General features: G+C 56.1%; 1 protein-coding gene across 2 annotated transcripts; it reads left to right on the forward strand.

The window, feature by feature from the left end:
* Positions 1-4,609: 4,609 nt before the first annotated feature.
* ERF (ETS2 repressor factor) lies at positions 4,610-16,282 on the forward strand. Of its 2 annotated transcripts, none has more exons than XM_038528741.1 (4): positions 4,610-4,658; positions 13,309-13,543; positions 13,933-14,048; positions 14,151-16,282. In XM_038528741.1, the coding sequence occupies exons 2-4, from the start codon at positions 13,512-13,514 to the stop codon at positions 15,443-15,445; spliced, it is 1,443 nt and encodes a 480-aa protein (XP_038384669.1). In that variant the 5' UTR covers positions 4,610-4,658; positions 13,309-13,511; the 3' UTR covers positions 15,446-16,282. The 2 variants fall into 2 exon arrangements, with proteins under 2 accessions (XP_038384669.1, XP_038384668.1); XM_038528740.1 differs by lacking the exon at positions 4,610-4,658 and adding an exon at positions 8,754-8,879.
* Positions 16,283-19,249: the final 2,967 nt, after the last annotated feature.

Genomic DNA, 19,249 nt, shown 5'->3' on the forward strand with positions numbered 1-19,249 from the left:
CGTGCGCGTGTAGGGTGGCGCGCGCTGCAGTGGAGTGAACGCGCGCGGCCTGGGGCTCGGGGACCCTGGGGAAAAGTCCCCCCTTCCAAGACTTTGACATTTAGGGCGGTGCAGTTTTCTGACAGCTCCCCTCGGCTTGTCGGGGCATGGGATGGGGATATGCGGCGCTCCATGGGGCTTCACACCACATTCCCTTCTCGCTACATTCTGTGGAGAGCTACTTTGTGGGTGTTCGCGCTTGGCGGGAGCGAGATTTTTTTTTTAAGGTCTCGGGTGGGGGGGGTGGAGTTCACACAGGGTAGGGAGGGGAGACATATGCCTTGTCAGTAGTAGATTCCTGCAGCCCGGACACGGAGTTTATGCCAGGTGTGAAGCCGTCTGCAGTGCATCCATTCTCCAAATCCGTTGGATTTGCCCTAGATAGAGGGTAATGGGGAACAGTGAACACTGGCCTTAGGGGAGCCTTCCGCTGCCTGTGATGGGTTCCGAGGATGCACACAGGATTCATCCCAGTTGTGAAGAAAACGCACCCAACCTATCGCAGGTGCATGCTGTGCAACATTCCCACTGTGGGGCCAGTTCATCCCGGGGCTAGGAAGAAATATCAGTTGTCCATTGGGGTTCACTGAGTTTGAAGAGATTCATGTTATCCACCGTCCACAGAAGATTTCGCTTTGAGAGAGGGAGAAATTTCACTGTCTACAAGTTCACACTGAGAAGGAATCTTACACTATTACTTACGCTATTGTATTATGACTTACATATGCCATTTCATAACCATGCTATTTTATGCTATTTTGTGCTATTTTGATCACGTTCCAGAAGAGTGTGCACTTAAGTATCGAGCAGGTTTTGAGTTTAGACTGTATGTTAAGTAGATGCTGGGTCTGAGGGAAGCTTATAGTATCAGAAGAGTTCCCATTGCCTACTCAGGTAGACCCTTGGAGAGTGGTTTACACTGTCATGAAAAGTGTTCACAGCCGCTGCAGAAGGCTCCCCATACATGGAGGTGTGCACTGTCCTTGTTAACTTTGTCATGGATAGGAGACATTATACTGTCCACGGGGAGGCACATACCGGGTGGGAGTTCACATTGCCCATAGCAGATTATATTGCATTAGAGGGAGACTTCCATTGATTGGGATGGTATTTCATGGTCCATGGTCAGTTCACATTAGGTGTGAGGGAGAATCAGCCAGCCGGTGGGGAGGTGTGTCCTGTCTATGAAGGAACTCACCTTGCCCAGGGAGCATTCTGCTGTAGTGAAAGAGCCTGTGCTGTTGGCTCAGGATCTGCTCAGCTGTGGTCAGTTTTACAATGTCCACCAGGCGGGGGGCGGACAGGGGGGCGGCGGGGGGGACACCTGGGTGGCTCCATCAGTAAAGTGTCCAGACTCTTGGTTTCAGTTCAGGTCATGCTCTCAGGGTCACGGTACTGAGCCCCACATCGGGCTCCATGCTCAGTGTGGAACCTGCTTGTCCCCTCCCCCTGTGCTCCTCTCTCTCATAATAAAATCTACCAAAAAACAACAACAACACACACACACAAACAATGTCTACAGAAGAATCCTCACTGCTTATTGGAGTTATACCATACATGAAGGAGACCTGTGCATGGGAATTCATGCTAAGACCTATTTTCGCTGTCATCAAGGAAAGGTATGCACAGTCAGCTGTACCCTGCCCCTGAGAGAATTACATAAAATGTAGTTAACTTAGTTGTACAGTTCAATGGAATTACACTGTCCTGCGAAGTGGAGGGAAGGGGTGATGTTGCAGGAAGCAGAATAATAGAGGCTTAGCCAGGCTGCTGGGGTCAAACCCAGCTGGGCTTTTTCCCCAGCTGTGTAACTTAGGGCAAGTCATTTAATCCCTCTGTGCTTCCATTTCTACATCTGTACAGAGGTAATTAAGAAAAGAAAAAAAAAACCACCTTGGCATTAGGTTGTAATGAATTTATGTGCAAAGCATTTAGAACAGTGTCTCCAGCAGAGTAAATCCTCAAAAATCTTAGCTATTATTGTGATTGGCAGTACTCGGGAGGTTATCACTGCCTCAAGAGTTTGTGCCACCTCAGTCTCACTGGTCACCTTGTCCACGGTTTGTGTATGGTGGTGCTGGTCATGGTGGGGGCAGTGTTTTTCGGCAAGATTTCAGGGTTCAACAGATCTTTGGGGCATTTGTTGGTCTACCAGGAAGCATTTGGTCCAGTACTTGATGTCTTAGCTGTCACCTTATTTAGCTGTGTTGCCTTGGAGCCTGGAACCTCTCTAAGTCTCACTCTCTTCATCTGAAAAATGGGGATCATGGGAGTAGCTACGTGATAAAGTTGAGGTAGCAATGAAATCAGATGTTGAATCCAGGGCCTTGCATATAGTAAACGCTCAGTAAATAGGAGAAGCACTTTTTTTATGTGCCCCATCCTGTGTTGGGCCCTGGGAAATCCCTGCCATTCATGAATTCACCATTTCTTGGTCTTTATTTGGAGCCTCATTGTCTGTGACAGGTTACACCACCCTTCAGGGATGCCATTCTGTCTTAATACATGTGTGTGTTGAAGGGAAGTTGGGTAATTTTTAATAGGAGAATTAGGACTTTGGAGAGGGGGTGCATAATATAATTTTATGAAGGTTACAAGGTCCAGGGGCTTAAAAGGAAGGTGGAATTTTCTCCCTTTTTATGGAAAAAGGTTACATTGTCAATGACTTAATAAAACTGACATAGTGACATTGAGGTTTATTGCAACCATTGGATTTTTTTTAAGATTTTATTTATTTGAGAGAGTGCCTGAGTGCTTGCACAAGCATGGAGTGGGGCAGAGATAGAGGGAGAAGCAGACTCCCTGCTGAGCACGGATTTCCCCCCTCCCCCATGTAACACTCCAGTGCGGATCCTGAGATCATGACCTCAGCTGAAGTCAGATGCCTAAAGGACTGAGCCATGCAGGCACCCTATTGCAATCATTGTTAAATCTGCACTGTTCACTGAGTGGCCCACTGAGGCTGGCGGCACCGTCCATGTGAGGGCATGGTGTCCATGGGTTACACTGCATGAGGCTAAATGACTATGGGGCTACACTGTTCACATGAAAAGTTACACCAGTTACAGAAATGACCCTATTTATATGCTTGTCTCCAGAGTGCATATGGGTTTACCCAGGTTGTAGGAATTGACCCTGTTGATAGAGGAATTCAAAGTGTTAAGCCAGCCGTGCTGCCTCTGTGGTAGAGCGCACTAATGAGAGTATATGCTATATGTAGGGGGACCCACACTGTTTATTTGCTGTCTCACCATGTATATGGGGCTCACACTGTTTATGAGAGTTACACTGCCAATATGTGGTTTACACCATTTATGTGGATTGCCCTTTTATATGAGGCTCACAAAGTTTATGAAGGCCGTGCTATTTGAGTGAGACTCACATTATTTATGAGGGTTACCCTGTCTCTATGAGGTTTATGAGGGTTGTGCTGCCTAAACCGGGGTTTGTACTGTTCTTCAGCTTTGCACTATTTGGGGTTTCCACTGTCCATATGAGAGCCACAGTGCAGATTGGAGTTTGTATCGGTTATGGACTTCGTTCTGTCTGTATGATGGGTTCTGATTGTGGGGTTATACCAACTGTACCTGGACTCAGTTCATTTCAGCAGATACATATTACGAGACTGTTCTATGACCCACTGTGGTATAGGCACGGTGATAAAGCAGAGCTGACATTGTAGAGGAGGGATTCAGATGACAAGCTAATATATTACAGAAATATATATCTTTTTAAAAAAGATTTTATGTATTTATTCATGTGAGACACAGAGAGAGAGAGAGAGGCAGAGACACAGGCAGAAGGAGAAGCAGGCCCCATGCAGGGAGCCTGATGTGGGACTAGATCCTGGGACTCCAGGATCACGCCCTGAGCCAAAGGCAGACGCTTAACCGCTGAGCCACCCAGGCGTCCCAGAAATACATATCATGTGAGAATGAGTGCTATGGAGAAAAACAGTGCATAGAAGGAAGGGACATAGGGGTCTTGGAAGGGGGCTCCAGTTTATTTACTTTTTTTAAAGATTAATTATTTATTTATTCATGGGAAACACAGAAAGAGAGGCAGAAACATAGGGAGAGGGAGAAGCAGGCTCCCCGTGGAGAGCCTGATGTGAGACTCAATCCTACGACCTTGGGATCATGATGTGAGCCAAAGGCAGACATTCATCCACTGAGCCACCCAAGCATCTCAAGGGGGCTCCATTTAAAAATAGAGTGGTCAGTGGGCAGCCCCGGTGGCTCAGCGGTTTAGCGCCGCCTTCAGCCCGGGTGGTGATCCTGGAGACCCGGGATCATGTCAGGTTCTCTGCATGGAGCCTGCTTCTCCCTCTGCCTGTGTCTCTGCCTCTCTCTCTTTCTGTGTCTTCCATGAATAAATAAATAAAATCTTAAAAAATAAAATAAATAAAATAGAGTAGTCAGGAAGGGTCTTATTGGGAAGGTGGGTTTCTTTTTTTTTTTTTTTTAAGATTTTATTTATTTATTCATAGAGACACAGACAGAGGGAGAAGTAGGCTCCATGCAGGGAGCCCGACGTGGGACTCGATCCAGGGTCTCCAGGATCACGCCCTGGGCTGCAGGCGGCGCTAAACCGCTGTGCCACCGGGGCCGCCTGAGAAGGTGGGTTTCTTTTCCTTTTCTTTTTTTTTTTTTTTTTTTGGAAGGTGGGTTTCTGAATAAAAATCTGAAGGGGATGAAGGGCAGATCTATGTAGACTTCTGGAGGGAAAGCCTTCCAGGCAGATGGAACAGCACAGGCAAAATCCCTGAGGCAGGCATAAGCCTGGCCTGTTCAAGGAATCACAGGCTGGAGTGCAGCTGGCACAGAAATGGAGGGAGAGGTAGAAGGTGAAGTCAGGGAGGAAGGGCCTTGCTGGCCACTGCAGGGAGTTGGCTTTTACTCCCAGAGAACAGAGGATTTGGGGCAGCACTGGAATGTCATCTGACTTACTAGAACCCCTCTGGCTGTGAGTGAGGCACAAATTGTAGGGGCTGGTGGCAGCTAGGAGAGGGTGAAGAGTCCCCAGACCAGAGGTGCAAGGTGGTGGTGGGGAGGAGATTGATTCTGAAGCAGCTGAAAGTAGAGCATATGGGAGTTCCCTTCAGACCAGATGACAGGTGAGGGAAAGAAGTTAAGGATGACTCCAAGGAATTCGGCCTGGGCAACTTACAAAATGGTGTTGCAGGTGCCCACAATGGGGAAGACTGGTTTGGGGACAGTTTGTGGGAGCTGAGAAAGACTTGACAAGCTTGAGATATCCAAATGGAGACACTGGTGAGGCAGCTTGATGTGTGAGATTGGAGGCCAGGGGTGAGTCCTATGCTGGAGAGAGAAATTTGGGTGTAATCAGCATAGAGATGGCATATGAAAAACATGGTACTGGTGGAGATCACCCAGGGGGAGAGGAGGACCCAGGTCTGAGTGCAGGAGCCCTTCAGCATTTCAAGTCAGGGAGCTGAAGAAGGGTTATACTCTTTAATGGGACTACATTTTTTTTTTTGTTTGGGGGTGGTCACACTGTTTAGGTGGCTACATTCTCCTTATAGGGTGATTCATATTATTTCTAAGGGAGCTACAATGTACCTAGTAATGGCTCATTGTTGCTCATTCTAGGTGATGATGGGTAGGTTGCAACTCTGATTTTTTATCATCCATACAGTTTCCTTTCTAGGAGTGAGGTCTGTGGAGTGTTGGGATTTCTTTGAGGACAGGTTCTGTCCATGCCTTAGTCTGATAGCAACAGGATAAATGTTATCTGTGTCAGAATGGTAAACTGGAACAAGAAGTGCTAGGTCCATGGGAGTGAGGGTGCTTTCACTGTCTGGACAGAGTTCTTTTCTCCCTGGAGCATGACACTGCTCACTGTAGGCGTGTCTTAGGTCTGTGAGAGGCTGCACTTTTCACAAGCCCCAGGGAGGGGGGATCTGTGTAGGTTTTTCACAGTGAACGGGAGCAGAGAGAGGACTGTCCTCCTTGTTCATTGGAATTGATACGGTCAGGGATCCCTGGGTAGCTCAGCAGTTTGGCGACTGCATTAGGCCCAGGGCGTGATCCTGGAGTCCCAGGATCGAGTCCCACATTGGGGTCCTTGCATGGAGCCTGCTTCTCCCTCTCTCTGTGTCCTTGCCTCTCTCTCTGTGTCTCTCATAAATAAATGAATAAAATCTTTAAAAAAGAAGAAAAGGAATTGATACGGTCTTGGTTGGATGGCACGTCTTTAAGGAATGACTGGTAGTGATGAATAGTTTCTATCACAAGTTCAGAATATGTGAATGTTTCATATGGTAATAGTGGGGTCCAGCTTCCCCAAGGATGGGGTTCACGAGGCAAGTGAACTATCCAAAAGGGCCTACGATGATTCTGTGGTAGAGTCACTCAACCCCTGAGGGGTTACACTATCTGTGGATAGGTTTTCACAAACCACCAGAGGTCACACTACCCAAGGGACATTTTCACCAGGGACTCTCATTCTCAGTGATGTCTCAGACTCTGCCACGAGGCACGCCCACCCATCCATGATTGTACTTCATTGAAACAGTAGGATTGAGTTATCCAACTGGGTCAGGGTGGGACTTATGCCATTAAGAGGCCATTTTACACTGTCGGTACCCTGTATTTGTTGCCTACTGTTCGGAGTCTATACAGTGAGGGGTCCTTACATTATTCATGGGGTATATAGTTCATTCGTTCTCCTACTAATTATTACCAGTATTTACTGCATACTTACTTCACATCCCCGATTTCTTAAAACAAGCTGGTCATGTTGGGTCTAATAAAATCCCCATTTTACAGATGAGGAAGTTGAGGCTCAAAGAGGCAAACTCCCTTGCTCTATGTCACAGACAGGAAGTAGCAAAGTTAGGGGTGCAACCTAAGTCTCTCTCTTGTCAGTGGGAGTGTGGGATCACTGAAGCCATTACAGACCTATAATCTTTGAAACTCAGCATTGTCTTTTTCAGAGGGGGGCGGACAGTGAAGGCGTTAACGAATAGTGGTGAAGGGTAGTGGTTCCAAATTGGATAGGTTTCCTTTGAATCCTGACTCCCAACACTTCCTGGCTGTAGGACTTTGGCAGGCTGATTTCCCCTCTGAGCCTCACCTTCTTAATCTGTAAATGGGGGTAACAATAGTAACTTCCCTCTTTGGGATTTTGTGAGCATCAAATGACAAGATGCCCCAGACAATGCTTGGCCCAATGCCTGGCACATCATGAGCGCTAGGAATTCGGGAGCTGTTATAATAACAATGATGGCGATTATTATTGCTGGACCACACTGCTCCCAGAGGGTTACAATATCCGTGGGGGAGCTGCACTGTCCGTAGGCAAGGTTACATAATTCCCCAGGGAGGTGATGCTTCCCTCGAGGCCTTGGCCTCCATGGAGGAAGAGGCTAGAGACTTCTGAGGCAATGGTGAGGGACTGCTCTAATGCATCAGGAAGCTCCAAGAAGTAAAGAGTCTGACCCTGCTGGCCTTCCCTCCCAGTGGCTTGTCTTTCCCGGCCCATCTTCTCAATTTCAGTTTCTCTGAGCATCACTCCCCCACCCCCTCCAATATTCCTCTCCTTTGGTACCTCAGAGTCTTCTTTGAAACTCTGTCTCCAGGCTCAGTCTGTGGATATCGCTTCTATTTGCCCTCTACCCTGCTGCCAGCTCCAGCTAGCCATCTGATCAGCACTGATTTCCTGTTTCCTGAAGCCTCAGGCTCCATCCATCCCTCCCCGCTGCGGAGAACAGACTTAACACTGCCCTACGCACTGGCCCTCATCCTTAAGCCTACCTTCCTCTCTCCTGGCGACCCCCCAGTGCCCCTTGGGAGCACATTTGTTCAGACTTTGATCGCCCCCTCGCATCCTGGCTCCACCTCCGGAACCCCCAGCGCCGGCGATGGAGGTGGGGGTACCTCCGACGCCAGCCGTGTCCTTAGGACAGCTGCTGCCCGAGGATGGAGTGTGTGTGGGGGGATGCTCCCGAATGCCTTCTCTCTGGTCACTTCCTCACCAGCTGGGATTGGGGCTATCTGGAAGGCCAAGACCCCATCCCATCCCCGGAGGAGCAGAGGGCACAGCCGCCTCCCCGTTTCCGATGCTGGGAAATGCTTCCCACCCATTCCACCCCACCCCCGGACAGCTGCCCCCATGCAGGCTTAGGGCTGGGGGGGGGGGGGTGGGTGGGCGGGTAGGGTAAGGCCAGGGTGGGAAATGTGGTCTTGATCATCCCCCAAGGTCTTGACCCTGCCCCCCTGCAGTGAAGATCCTGACCCCTCCCGAAAGGTCCAGGCCTTTCAAAAGTTTCTGACCCCCCACCTCCAGTTTCCCCCCTCCCCTCTTACAAGCTCCCAAAAGAAACTCTGGATTTTGCAGTGGGGAGGAGAGGAGGAGGGGCGGCAGGTCGCGAGTGCCGAGGACTTAAGTTATCTGCAGACTTGGAGCCTCAGAAAAGGGTCATGACCCCCAGGACCCCATCCCACCCCCGCCCCCTCCTTCCTTCCTCCCCCGCCGCGCGGCCCCTTTAAGCCCAGAGCCGGCCGGTCCTCAGTGGCTGCGCGCCGGCGAGTGTGTGTGTGAGTGCGCGGGGAGGGGGCGGGCGCAGTGTCTCCATGGCGACGCGGCGGTGACGTCGCCGGCCGGGGGGCGTGGGCGTCCCGGCCCCGGAGTGCGATATTAACCCGGGAGGCGGCGGCGGGGAGGGGAGAGGCTCTGAGAGGCGAGGCCGGGTGAAGCGCCGAGGGCGGCCCGACGGGCGCGGGACGGGACGGGGCAGCGCGGGCGCCGGGAGCTGCGGCCCGGAGTCGGGGCGCCTCGCCCCGGGCCCCCCAGCATGAAGACCCCGGCGGACACAGGTGGGGGCGGGGGCAGCACGTGTGGGGGAGACTTGTTGCCCCGGGAAACCAGGCGTAGAAACTTTGGGGGGGCTGAAGGGTTTCGGGGTAGCCCGAGGGATCCCCAGTTCCGGGGGACCCCCGAGCACTCGAGACCTGTTGCTTCTCGTGGCGCAAGCGAGGGGTGCTGCATGGGACCCCCAATTTCTGGGTCTGGGCGGAGTGGTGTGGGTGCCGCGAGTCCTGGTCCTCTCCCTGCTGGACCCCGAAAGCTGGGTTCTCCCCCACTCCTGGGATCACGGGGGTGGCGGGGTCCCTCCCCGCCGCTCTGTCACGTTGCACTCTGGGGGCCGGGACGTGTGCGGGGCGTGTGTGGGGGGGCTGTCCACGGGGCCCGCTATTCCCGGTTCCGCGCTGCGTGGTCCGGCCCATGACCTTCACCGCGGCGCTTGCCCCGCACCGGCTTAGAGGGGGATACGGGATGGCTTCTAGGAGGAAGGCGTGATTGGGGAGCCCGAGACTCGGGGTCCGGGCTGCGCCGCCCCTCCCCCGCCCGTCTCCGCCGGCTCCTCGCTCCCCCGCCCGCGCCGAGTCGCAAAGTTCCAAAGCGCAGCCCGAACGTTCGAAAAAGGAACTTTTTGTTTCCGACCTTAGAACGCGCGGCTTTAAGGTGGCTCCGGAGAGACCTGGGTAGCCTCCTCCCGCGCCGCCGGGGCCTCGGGGTTGAGAAGGGTGGGGAAGGTGGGGGGGACGCGGAGGCTCCCCCTTCGCCCCCCCTCCCTCATCCAGCGCTTCTCTTTCAACCGGCCGTCTTTTCCCTCCGCCCCCCTCTTCCCCGCCAACTTGCTCCTCCTTAAGGGGCCAAGGTTCCCCTCCCCCCCGTCCGTCGGCGGGCGGGGGGCAGCGGGATTAACCCCCCTCCCACTCGGACTTTCCCCCCTCCCCTCCCCCGCCGCCCCCGGGCTCGCGCGGGCTGGACTTTGCGCCCGAGCGCGCTGGGGGGAGGGGTCCCAGCCGCCCCCTGCCCGTCTACCCCGTCGGAATCCGGCCCGGGGCGGGGACGGGGGAGGGGGAAGGGGGCCGGGCGCCGCTGTTCAAACTTGTTTCCTTCCCCCGGCGGCGGCCGCGGCTCGGGCTCCTGTGTGCGGGTGTGTGCCCCGACCGGCCCACCCACCCCGCCCCCCCGCTCGGCGGGTGGGGGCGGCTCTTAAAGGGCTCCGAGCCGGGCTCCGGCGCCTGGGGATTGGGGCCGAGGAGGGGGGCAGGGGGGTGGGGCAGGGGTGCAGAGTGCTGTAGGGTCAGTCACGTGCGTCCCACATACTCTCTGGCTCCCACAGGCTGCGGGGCCGCTGGGCCTTGGGGGCAGCAGGAGCCTCCCCTCGCCCGAGGAGGGGGCCTAGGCGCCCAGACAACCCCGCCTCGTCTTCCCTCCCTGCTGCGGGCCTTCTCCTGGTGGGACCGGCTGGGCCGCTCCCCTACCCCTGTCTTGGGGCCGAGCCGCGCGTGTGGATTCTCCGGTTGGGGGAAGGGGCGGGGGCCTGGAATGGCTTCCCGATCGGTCCATCGGCGCGTCTGTCCGTCTGCACGCCCCTCATCCGATCCTCCATCCCGGCCCCTCTAGTCTCTGCCGCGGCTGTTTCCCACTTCCTGTTTTCTTCCCGGCTCTGGCGCCACCGAGGGCTGCCTGTAGTGGGGGAGGTGGTAGGGCCCCCCAGGAGGTCGGCGTGTTCTTCCTCTACCACCACCCCTCCCTTCCGACCCCCATGGTCCCTTTAAAAAAAGTTTGGCCAGTCATGTGAATTTGGGGGGTGCCCAGGAGTTCTGTTCCCCACCCCTGGTTTCCAGTCCGTCTGGGAGAATCCCTACCCCGCCTCTGTGGGACCCAGGTGTGCCTTCTGGGACCCTGCCATCCCAACCCTTCCTGTCTTGTCTGCTGCCACCTCTCCATCCTGTCTCAGAATGTCCTGAGCACCTCTCTCAGTGTCAACTGCTTGCTGTCTGTTTCACTGCCACCCCCATGCTCCAGGGGTCCTGCTCCCCTAAGCTTTCTTGGCGCAGGCCCGGTGGTTCCCTGTTGAAGCACGTGGACCCATACACAACACACACTCACACATGCTCCCCTTGCCCGTGCCTGGCTCCTGGCTCCAAGGCCTGGGGAACAGAGCCCCATTGAGACACCCTGACGTCACCCCCGCTCTTCTTCTCCCCCCAAAGCCAGGAACAGGCCCTCATGTATGCCATGTCCGATGAGGAAAGCCGGGTAGGGGTGGACCTGGGAGTGGGGAGGGTCTCTAACTGGAGTGGGATCCTGGGTCCTAGCCCCTGAGGGAGGCTTGCTCAGGGAGGGGGGGTTAACGAGGCAGCCTGGGACGGCCCCCAGAATGCAGCTTGAGGCCTTCCCAGAGCCCCCCACCTCCCTTCCGAGTTCCCTTTGTGTTGCATGTAGTCTCTCTCACTCCTTCTCTTCTGCAAAGTTTATTTTTAGCCTCCTGCTCCCCCGCTCCCAGGACTGTCGCTGCACACACGTTGCCTGGTTACCGGGACAAGGAGGCTGGGGCGGGTGGGCTGGGAAGGGTGGCTTTAATTTTGGGGGGGAGGATGGAAGTCAGTATACTCCCCCAACTCCAGACTGATGTCTCAGGGGCTTCACAACCCCCACCGCCAACACCACACACACTCCTGGGTCTGTGAGCCAGATTGGAGCTTAGGTGGGAGAAGCACAGAGCTTGGTGCCCTGAGTTGGGGGGAGGTAGGAGCTTTTTTTGTAGGACTCAGAGGGTACATGGAGCTAGTCATTTGGTAACTTTGGCTCCTAAGGGCCTTCGGGCCCTGAGGATGACCCTGGGACCTGGAATCTCCAGTGGGGTGAGGATAATGGGGATGAACACCTGGATTCCCGAGAGAGGGATGGGGCTATGGATGCTGGGATCTATGGAAGGCATTGTCAGGGGCTGTCACTTCTGAATGGAGCAGGGGCTGCTGGTGTAGGACTCTGGGACTGTAACCAGCTGGAGGTCGTATCCTTGGAGCCCCGAGGCGCTGGTTTGAGGCTAGGATTTCTGAATGGGGCTGTGACTAGTGGGGAATGCTGGCCATTCCATCCTACCCAAGGCTGGAGCTCAGGAAGCTGGTTCACTGTAGGGGATAGAGTCAGCTTTGGATTTAGAAGGGGTAGTGCCTGTGGGAGTAGGAACTGCTGAATCCCTGTGTCCCCAAGGGGAAGTATCCTCTGTTGGGAGTCCAGGCTGCGGTGGAGTCTTTGAGGGAGGCTCAGCATTGCCCCAGGCCTGGTTGGTACCTGCTTCAGTTGGGGCTTGAGGCAGGCCAGAGGCTCACTCCAGCAGCCTGACTGGGACTTGGGACCCCGCCCATCCTTTGCTGTCCACCTTGGCCTTCTCCCTCTGGTGGCATCAGGGCCCCTATCCTGCCTCCCCCTCCTTCTCTTCCTCCCCTTCCCTCCTCCCACCCCTCCATTACCGGCTGCCTAGTGCTGAATTATTGATGGCCCCTGATTACCCGGGGGTTTGGGAAATGACAACCGCAGCCCCCCCACCGTCCCCCCCCCCCAGGCTGCCCACCCCCTCCAGGGACCAGCCAGCCCACCACCAACCTCTACCCAAGGTTAATGCTGGGGGCGGGTAGGCAGGTGGGCAGGGAAGAAGCTTGAGGATGAGAAGGCGGAAGGGGGAACAGGCTGCAGCATTGCCTGCTCAGTCTCCAGGCCTGGGCTGGGGCGTTCCAGCCAGGTTGTGTCCATGCGCCTGGGTCCGGGGAGGGCAGTCAGCACAGAGGGTCTAGGGCTTGTTGGGGGGGGGCTCTCTCAGACAGTCTGGGTTTCACTCTCCAGGGAAGACAGAAGCCTCTGTGTGTGCAAGCGCTGACCTCATCGTCAACCAACCACCCCACCCCTCCTGGTCCTTTTAAGAAAAAAAAAAAAAATCATCGGGTCCTGGGGTGGGAGTCGGGCTCTGGTAGGTTTTGGGAGGGGAGACAGTGTTATGTTCCCAGAAGGGGACTGGAGCTGTGGGGTGAGTTGGGGGAGGGGTATAACTGGCCCTGAATGGGAATTGGGGGGGTCGGGGGGGATCGCCCCAACCCGGCTGGCCACGTGTGCCCCTTCCTGCCCCTCCCCCACTGGCAGCCCTGCCCGCCGGCCTGGCTTGGTGCCTGGCCCCCTGGCACTGGCCCCGGGACCCGCCGCCGACGGTTTCCTGTTTCTCCCGTGTCGCTGGAGCAGGCTCCAGCTTCCCTCCCCCCCCAGCTCCCGTCTAGCCCCCTCACACACAGACACACACTGTCTCTCCCTAACTCAGGTCCTGACTTGGCAGAGGGGAGACGGATTTCCCCACGTGGAGGGCGGGGTAGGAGGGTGGACCCTGGGAGGGGACCTGAAGCCTTGGACTTGGCATCCTGACCCGGGGCCACTCCCCTGCCTCCTGTCTGTCCCCAGGGTTTGCCTTCCCGGATTGGGCCTACAAGCCGGAGTCGTCCCCTGGCTCGAGGCAGATCCAGCTGTGGCACTTTATCCTGGAGCTGCTGCGGAAAGAGGAGTACCAGGGTGTCATCGCCTGGCAGGGGGACTACGGGGAATTCGTCATCAAGGACCCTGACGAAGTGGCTCGGCTCTGGGGTGTCCGCAAGTGCAAGCCCCAGATGAATTATGACAAGCTGAGCCGGGCCCTGCGGTGAGGAGGGGCAGAAGCCCCTGGGCAGAGTGGATGGCCCCCACTGGCTGGGGAGCCCCCACTGGCTGGGGAGCGTATAACCCACGGGAATAGGCTTCGGGTTTGATCCTTTGCCAGCTCGGAGCGGTGAGACCACGGGCAAGTCCTGATCCTCCTTGGAGTGCTTCTGTCACATAGAAGTGTCCTGAGGAGAGACTACAGTCTGGGTGTGGCCTCTAGTCTTGGCCCCAGACCTGAGGGGAGAGCTGTTTCTCCTGGGTCCTTGGCTTCTTGCGTGTGACCCAGGTTTCTTGGTCCTCCTTGGTGAGCGACACCCAACTTGCGTCGAGTAAGGGTCTAGACTGGGGTCCCTGCATGACTGACGGTCCAATGTGTTTCTACGCCCACAGCTATTATTACAACAAACGCATTCTGCACAAGACCAAGGGGAAACGGTTCACCTACAAGTTCAACTTCAACAAACTGGTGCTGGTTAATTACCCTTTCATCGATGTGGGGTTGGCTGGTGAGTAGTTGGGCTGGGGGTTTGGCCTCAGAGGGAGGAGAGGATGGGCCTGTGTCCAGGCTGGACCGCGGACCTTGACGCCACGTCTCCCCTCTCCTGCAGGGGGCGCAGTGCCCCAGAGTGCCCCTCCAGTGCCATCGGGTGGCAGCCACTTCCGCTTCCCTCCCTCAACGCCCTCTGAGGTGCTGTCCCCCACCGAGGACCCCCGCTCCCCACCGGCCTGCTCTTCATCCTCTTCTTCCCTCTTCTCGGCTGTGGTGGCCCGACGCCTGGGCCGAGGCTCAGTCAGTGACTGCAGCGATGGCACGTCGGAGCTGGAAGAGCCACTGGGAGAGGACCCCCGGGCCCGACCGCCAGGGCCTCCGGAGCTGGGTGCCTTCCGCGGGCCCCCGCTGGCACGCCTGCCCCATGACCCCGGCGTCTTCCGTGTCTACCCCCGGCCCCGGGGTGGCCCTGAGCCCCTCAGCCCCTTCCCTGTGTCACCTCTGGCTGGGCCTGGCTCCCTGCTCCCCCCTCAGCTCTCCCCGGCTCTGCCCATGACACCCACTCACCTGGCCTACACTCCCTCCCCGACGCTGAGCCCCATGTACCCCAGTGGTGGCGGTGGCCCCAGCGGCTCAGGGGGAGGCTCCCACTTCTCCTTCAGCCCGGAGGACATGAAACGGTACCTGCAGGCCCACACCCAAAGCGTCTACAACTACCACCTCAGTCCCCGCGCCTTCCTGCACTACCCTGGGCTGGTGGTGCCCCAGCCACAGCGCCCTGACAAGTGCCCGCTGCCGCCCATGGCACCGGAGACCCCACCGGTCCCCTCCTCGGCCTCGTCCTCCTCTTCCTCCTCTTCCTCCCCATTCAAGTTTAAGCTCCAGCCGCCCCCGCTGGGACGCCGGCAGCGGGCAGCTGGGGAGAAGGCCCCGGCGGGTGCTGACAAGAGCAGTGGCATCAGCATTGGCGGTGGTGGCAGCGCGGGCGGGCTGGCCGAGGGTGCGGGGGCCCTGGCCCCGCCACCGCCACCGCCACAGATCAAGGTGGAGCCTATCTCGGAAGGCGAGTCGGAGGAAGTGGAGGTGACGGACATCAGCGATGAGGATGAGGAAGATGGGGAGGTGTTCAAGACCCCCCGTGCCCCCCCCGCGCCCCCCAAGCCCGAGCCCGGCGAGGCTCCCGGGGCGGCGCAGTGCATGCCTCTCAAGCTGCGCTTCAAGCGGCGCTGGAGTGAAGACTGTCGCCTGGAGGGGGGTGGGGGCCCCGCTGGGGGCCCAGAGGATGAGGGTGAGGACAAGAAGGTGCGCGGGGAGGGGCCCGGGGAGGCCGGGGGACCCCTCACCCCGAGGCGAGTGAGCTCTGACCTCCAGCACGCTACAGCCCAGCTCTCCCTGGAGCATCGAGATTCCTGAGAGCTGTGGGCAGGGGGTCCCCCTGGTCCCCCCCCCACCTCCCATGCTTCTTTTGCTGCCTTAACCACCCCCCCACCCCCAGCCCTGGAGGTGAGGACAGCTCTCTGGTGTCTTCCCGGCCTCCTCCCCTTTCCTGCCCCACGTTTTGTATAAAACTTTTAATTTTTTTTTTTTTTAATGGTGAGGGTGGGTGGGTGCCCAGGGCTGGGGGCTTTCCCCTATCTGTGGGTTTCTAAGCTCCAGGCAAAGTGGTGGTGGGGAGGGTAGGGAGGGGGGGGGGAGTTGAGGGGGCCACCTCCATTCTGGGGAATTTATATTTGAACTGAGGCTCTGGCCTCCATGCCCAGGAACGTTTTTTATTACAATCGCTTAGGAAGTAAAAGCCTTGTCTCCCTCCCTGTTCTCTGCCTCCTGTCCCTGTCCCAGTCCCTCTCCGTTCCCGGCCATCCTCAGCCCCGTCCTGCCTTCCCTGCCCCTCCAGGGGCCCTGAGTGCCTGGGTTTCTCATACCCCACAGGGTTGCAGCAGGAGAGGGAGGGACATTTTCTGATGAACCAAAAATTCCATGGTGGGGGGTGGGGGGCAGAGGAGGGGGAGGGGTGCCGCCCAGAGGCCACAAATCTCTACAAGTGCCTGCTATCCCTCTCCCACTCCCTACCCCAGCACTGGTCCAACCCCTTCACCCCCAGCTGCTCCTAGGACTAAGCCCATAGGCAGGCGGGTGGGGGGGGTGAGAAGGGGGTGCCCTGAAACCAAACTGGAAGCCCCCTCTGCCTCCTAGCTGGGGCCCCTGGGGTGGGGGTCTTTGGTCAAGCCTTATTCTGTATTGGGGATGGAGGGTGGGGGGGGAGGGAAGTTGGGGGGCTGCTGGAGAATGTATTCAAAACAATAAAACTTTGGACCTTTGGATGTGGTGATCTGTCCTGGGTGCTAGGCACAACCACCACAAGGTCACAGCCTCTGATTGGTTCTGAAAGACAGGGGCCTAGACTGTCCCTCCAGGAGATCTATGGCCAGAAGGTCTAACCTCATCTTAATGGGTCAAATCCAAGCCTGGGGAATATCTGACCCCAGAGCCACATAATCCCAGGGCCTGATGATAAAGATCTCAGGCACCCTTTGGCCCTCAGACAGCTCCCCTATTCTGTGGGGGATCCCCTGGTCCTTGGAAGCACTTGAGATTCCACAACACTATCGCCCTTTGCTCTTCTGATCACCTGAACTGCCTTTCCTTTCTAGTTCTGTGTACTCCTGTCCCTGTCCCCATGGCTGGGAGTGAGACTTTGGCAGCAGGCCTGCAGTGTCTCTTGAAATGTAGACCTTGCACGCTTCCTTAGTGGTCTGTCAAACCAAGGAAACATGTTCTGCCAGCAAGTGGAGAAGAGACAGGCTTTAAAAAAATTTTTTAAAAGATTTTATTTATTCATGAGGCATAGGCAGAGGGAGTAGCAGGCTTCTTGCGGGGAGCCTGACAAAGCACTTGATCCTGGGACCCTGGGATTATGCCCTGACCGAAGGCAGATGCTCAACCACTAAGCCACCTAGGTGTCCCAAGAGAAGGGACAGGCTTAATCATAGTTGGTACTGATCGACTTGCTGATACCTAGTTAGCTGCAGTGCTTTATCTCCCACATCCAGTGAGGTAAGGGCAAGGCTCAGTTAAATGACTTGCCTAAGGCCCTAAGGCCAGCCAGGACTTAAAATGAGGTCTGTTTCTGGAGCCCATGTTCTTTTGACGACTCCTTTTTCTCCTAAGGCCAGGATGGTTGGATCTAGACAAAGGTCTCAAGATCATAGGATCTGAAGGGTGAGCTTATAAAGCTAGAAGCTCAGGTTGGAGAACTTGCTCCGGGGATGAAAAAGGAGGAATTCTGGCCGAAAAGGTCCTTAGGGGCAGTCCAACCCCTTCAGTGCAGGTGAGGCACAGGAGGCCCAGAGAGAGGAAGGAGTTTCCCTAAGGCTACACAGCTAAGAAATGGAGTGGGAATTGAGGACTCAGGCCTGCTGGACTGGCTTCACGGAGAAACTCCACCCTGCGCCACTGAGGGGGAAGGAGCTGGCAGTTCCTATCTGCTCAGGCTTCACCCTCATTTCCTGCCAGCCCAGGGTGGGTGGTCCCAGATGATGTCGATTGGCAGTGAAGAGAGGATCCAGGGCTGGGGTACTGGCAGGAAACCGAGGCTCCCTTGGCAGCCTGCGGGCAACTGCTCCCTCTCCTGGGTGATGTAAGTCACTCCCTGGGGTGGGGGCCACTGGGCTATTTCTGGAAGTTGGGATGAGGCATGTCTCCTGGCAACATAGATGCAACTGAGTTGGTGGTGGTGGTGGTGGTGTGATGAAGAAAGGGGGATGTTATCACTGGGAGGAGGGGGGTGGACCCAGACTCGTAATCTCAGCCCGATTCCAGTGCCTTCAGAGCATCTCTAACCAGGTCTAATATGGATTAAAGAGCGTTCAGCTCCAGAACTGCTCTTCAGGTCAGACCACGGCAAAGCCAGACCTGTTGCCTCCAATTCTGACCCTGAGGAATGTCACAGGTGGCATCTGGTCTTGAAAACACCAGCGGCTCCTCTAATCTTTAATGACCCACCTAAATGTATTCAGTTTCTGCAAGACCACACCCTTGCTCCCTTCTATATCCCAGGATCTCTGATTCCAAATAGAAAGCCCTTTATAGGTCTCACAATACTTCATCAATTCATCCTTTCAGAGACTCTCTTCTTGCCTGTAACCCCCAGCACCATCACACCCCCTCGCCCCCTCCCAGGCCCCTGAAGCTCCTTCCTGGTGCTTGCCCTTTGGGGTCCCTGAGAGATCCCCTCAGTCAGCGGTGGTTTCTTGGTATCCTACAGATCCTGAAGACATTCCAAATCCCCTGTGACTTCTCCACTGGTTCCCAGTAAGGCCCCTTCACCTCTCCATGGACTCCCCTGAGCACCTCAAGACACCCACGGGCCCCTCATAGACACTTAAGAGTCTGCCCTAGTACCCCTCAACAAACGTTCTCACCCCTGCAAACAATCTGGTAAGGTTCCCTCAGATGGTCGCCCTCAAACTCCCACGGACCCCAATCCCCTCGTGGCGGTTGTCCACGCGCCGTCCACTGCGCGTGTCCCATGAGCTCCGGCCGTTAAGTAACCGCTGCCATCCCGCACTTCTCCGCTGCCCTTTTGGGCCTTGGTGGTCCAGTGCAGGATTTGATTTACCCAGGCTTGGGACTGACTCAGATTTTTGCTTTTCATCTCTGAGCTGCCGTCAGAGGGCAGCAACCACCACTTGACCGAAAAACTACCACTCCCAGAAGCCCCCGCTCTGGACTGTTCCTTAATGCAGCCGCGTTCATTGAAAAGGTAGCGGAAGTATGTCCGCGCTTTGGCTTCTGGTTAATGTAGTCCCAGAAGGCTTTCGCGAGACTGCCGGGGCCCTAAGGCTTTGTGGGTCCGCTGCGAATTGCAGTCAGACCTAGTGAACGAGACTTCAGGCTTCAGAAAGGGCAAGACAGTATGAACATAGACTCAGATTAAAGTGAACGTCTAGAGACTCCATTTCCCATTATTCTAGGGGATAGGAGGGGCCGAGGATGATTTCATTCTAGTTCCAAATATTTCCGGCGCGCGCACACACACACACACACACACACACACGCTCCCTCGCACGAACTTCATTTCCCAGGGTCCTTTGAAATTAGTCTTTCCGGTTATTAATCGATAAATAGGGCGACCTAGTCCGTGCACAAAACCCGAGGCTACTCTTAGCCGGCTTCCTTGTTTTGGGCCCTCCTGGATCCTGTAAACTTAGAAGGCGG

This window comes from Canis lupus, chromosome 1 (genome assembly GCF_011100685.1).
Source record: "Canis lupus familiaris isolate Mischka breed German Shepherd chromosome 1, alternate assembly UU_Cfam_GSD_1.0, whole genome shotgun sequence".
NCBI lineage: Eukaryota > Metazoa > Chordata > Mammalia > Carnivora > Canidae > Canis > Canis lupus.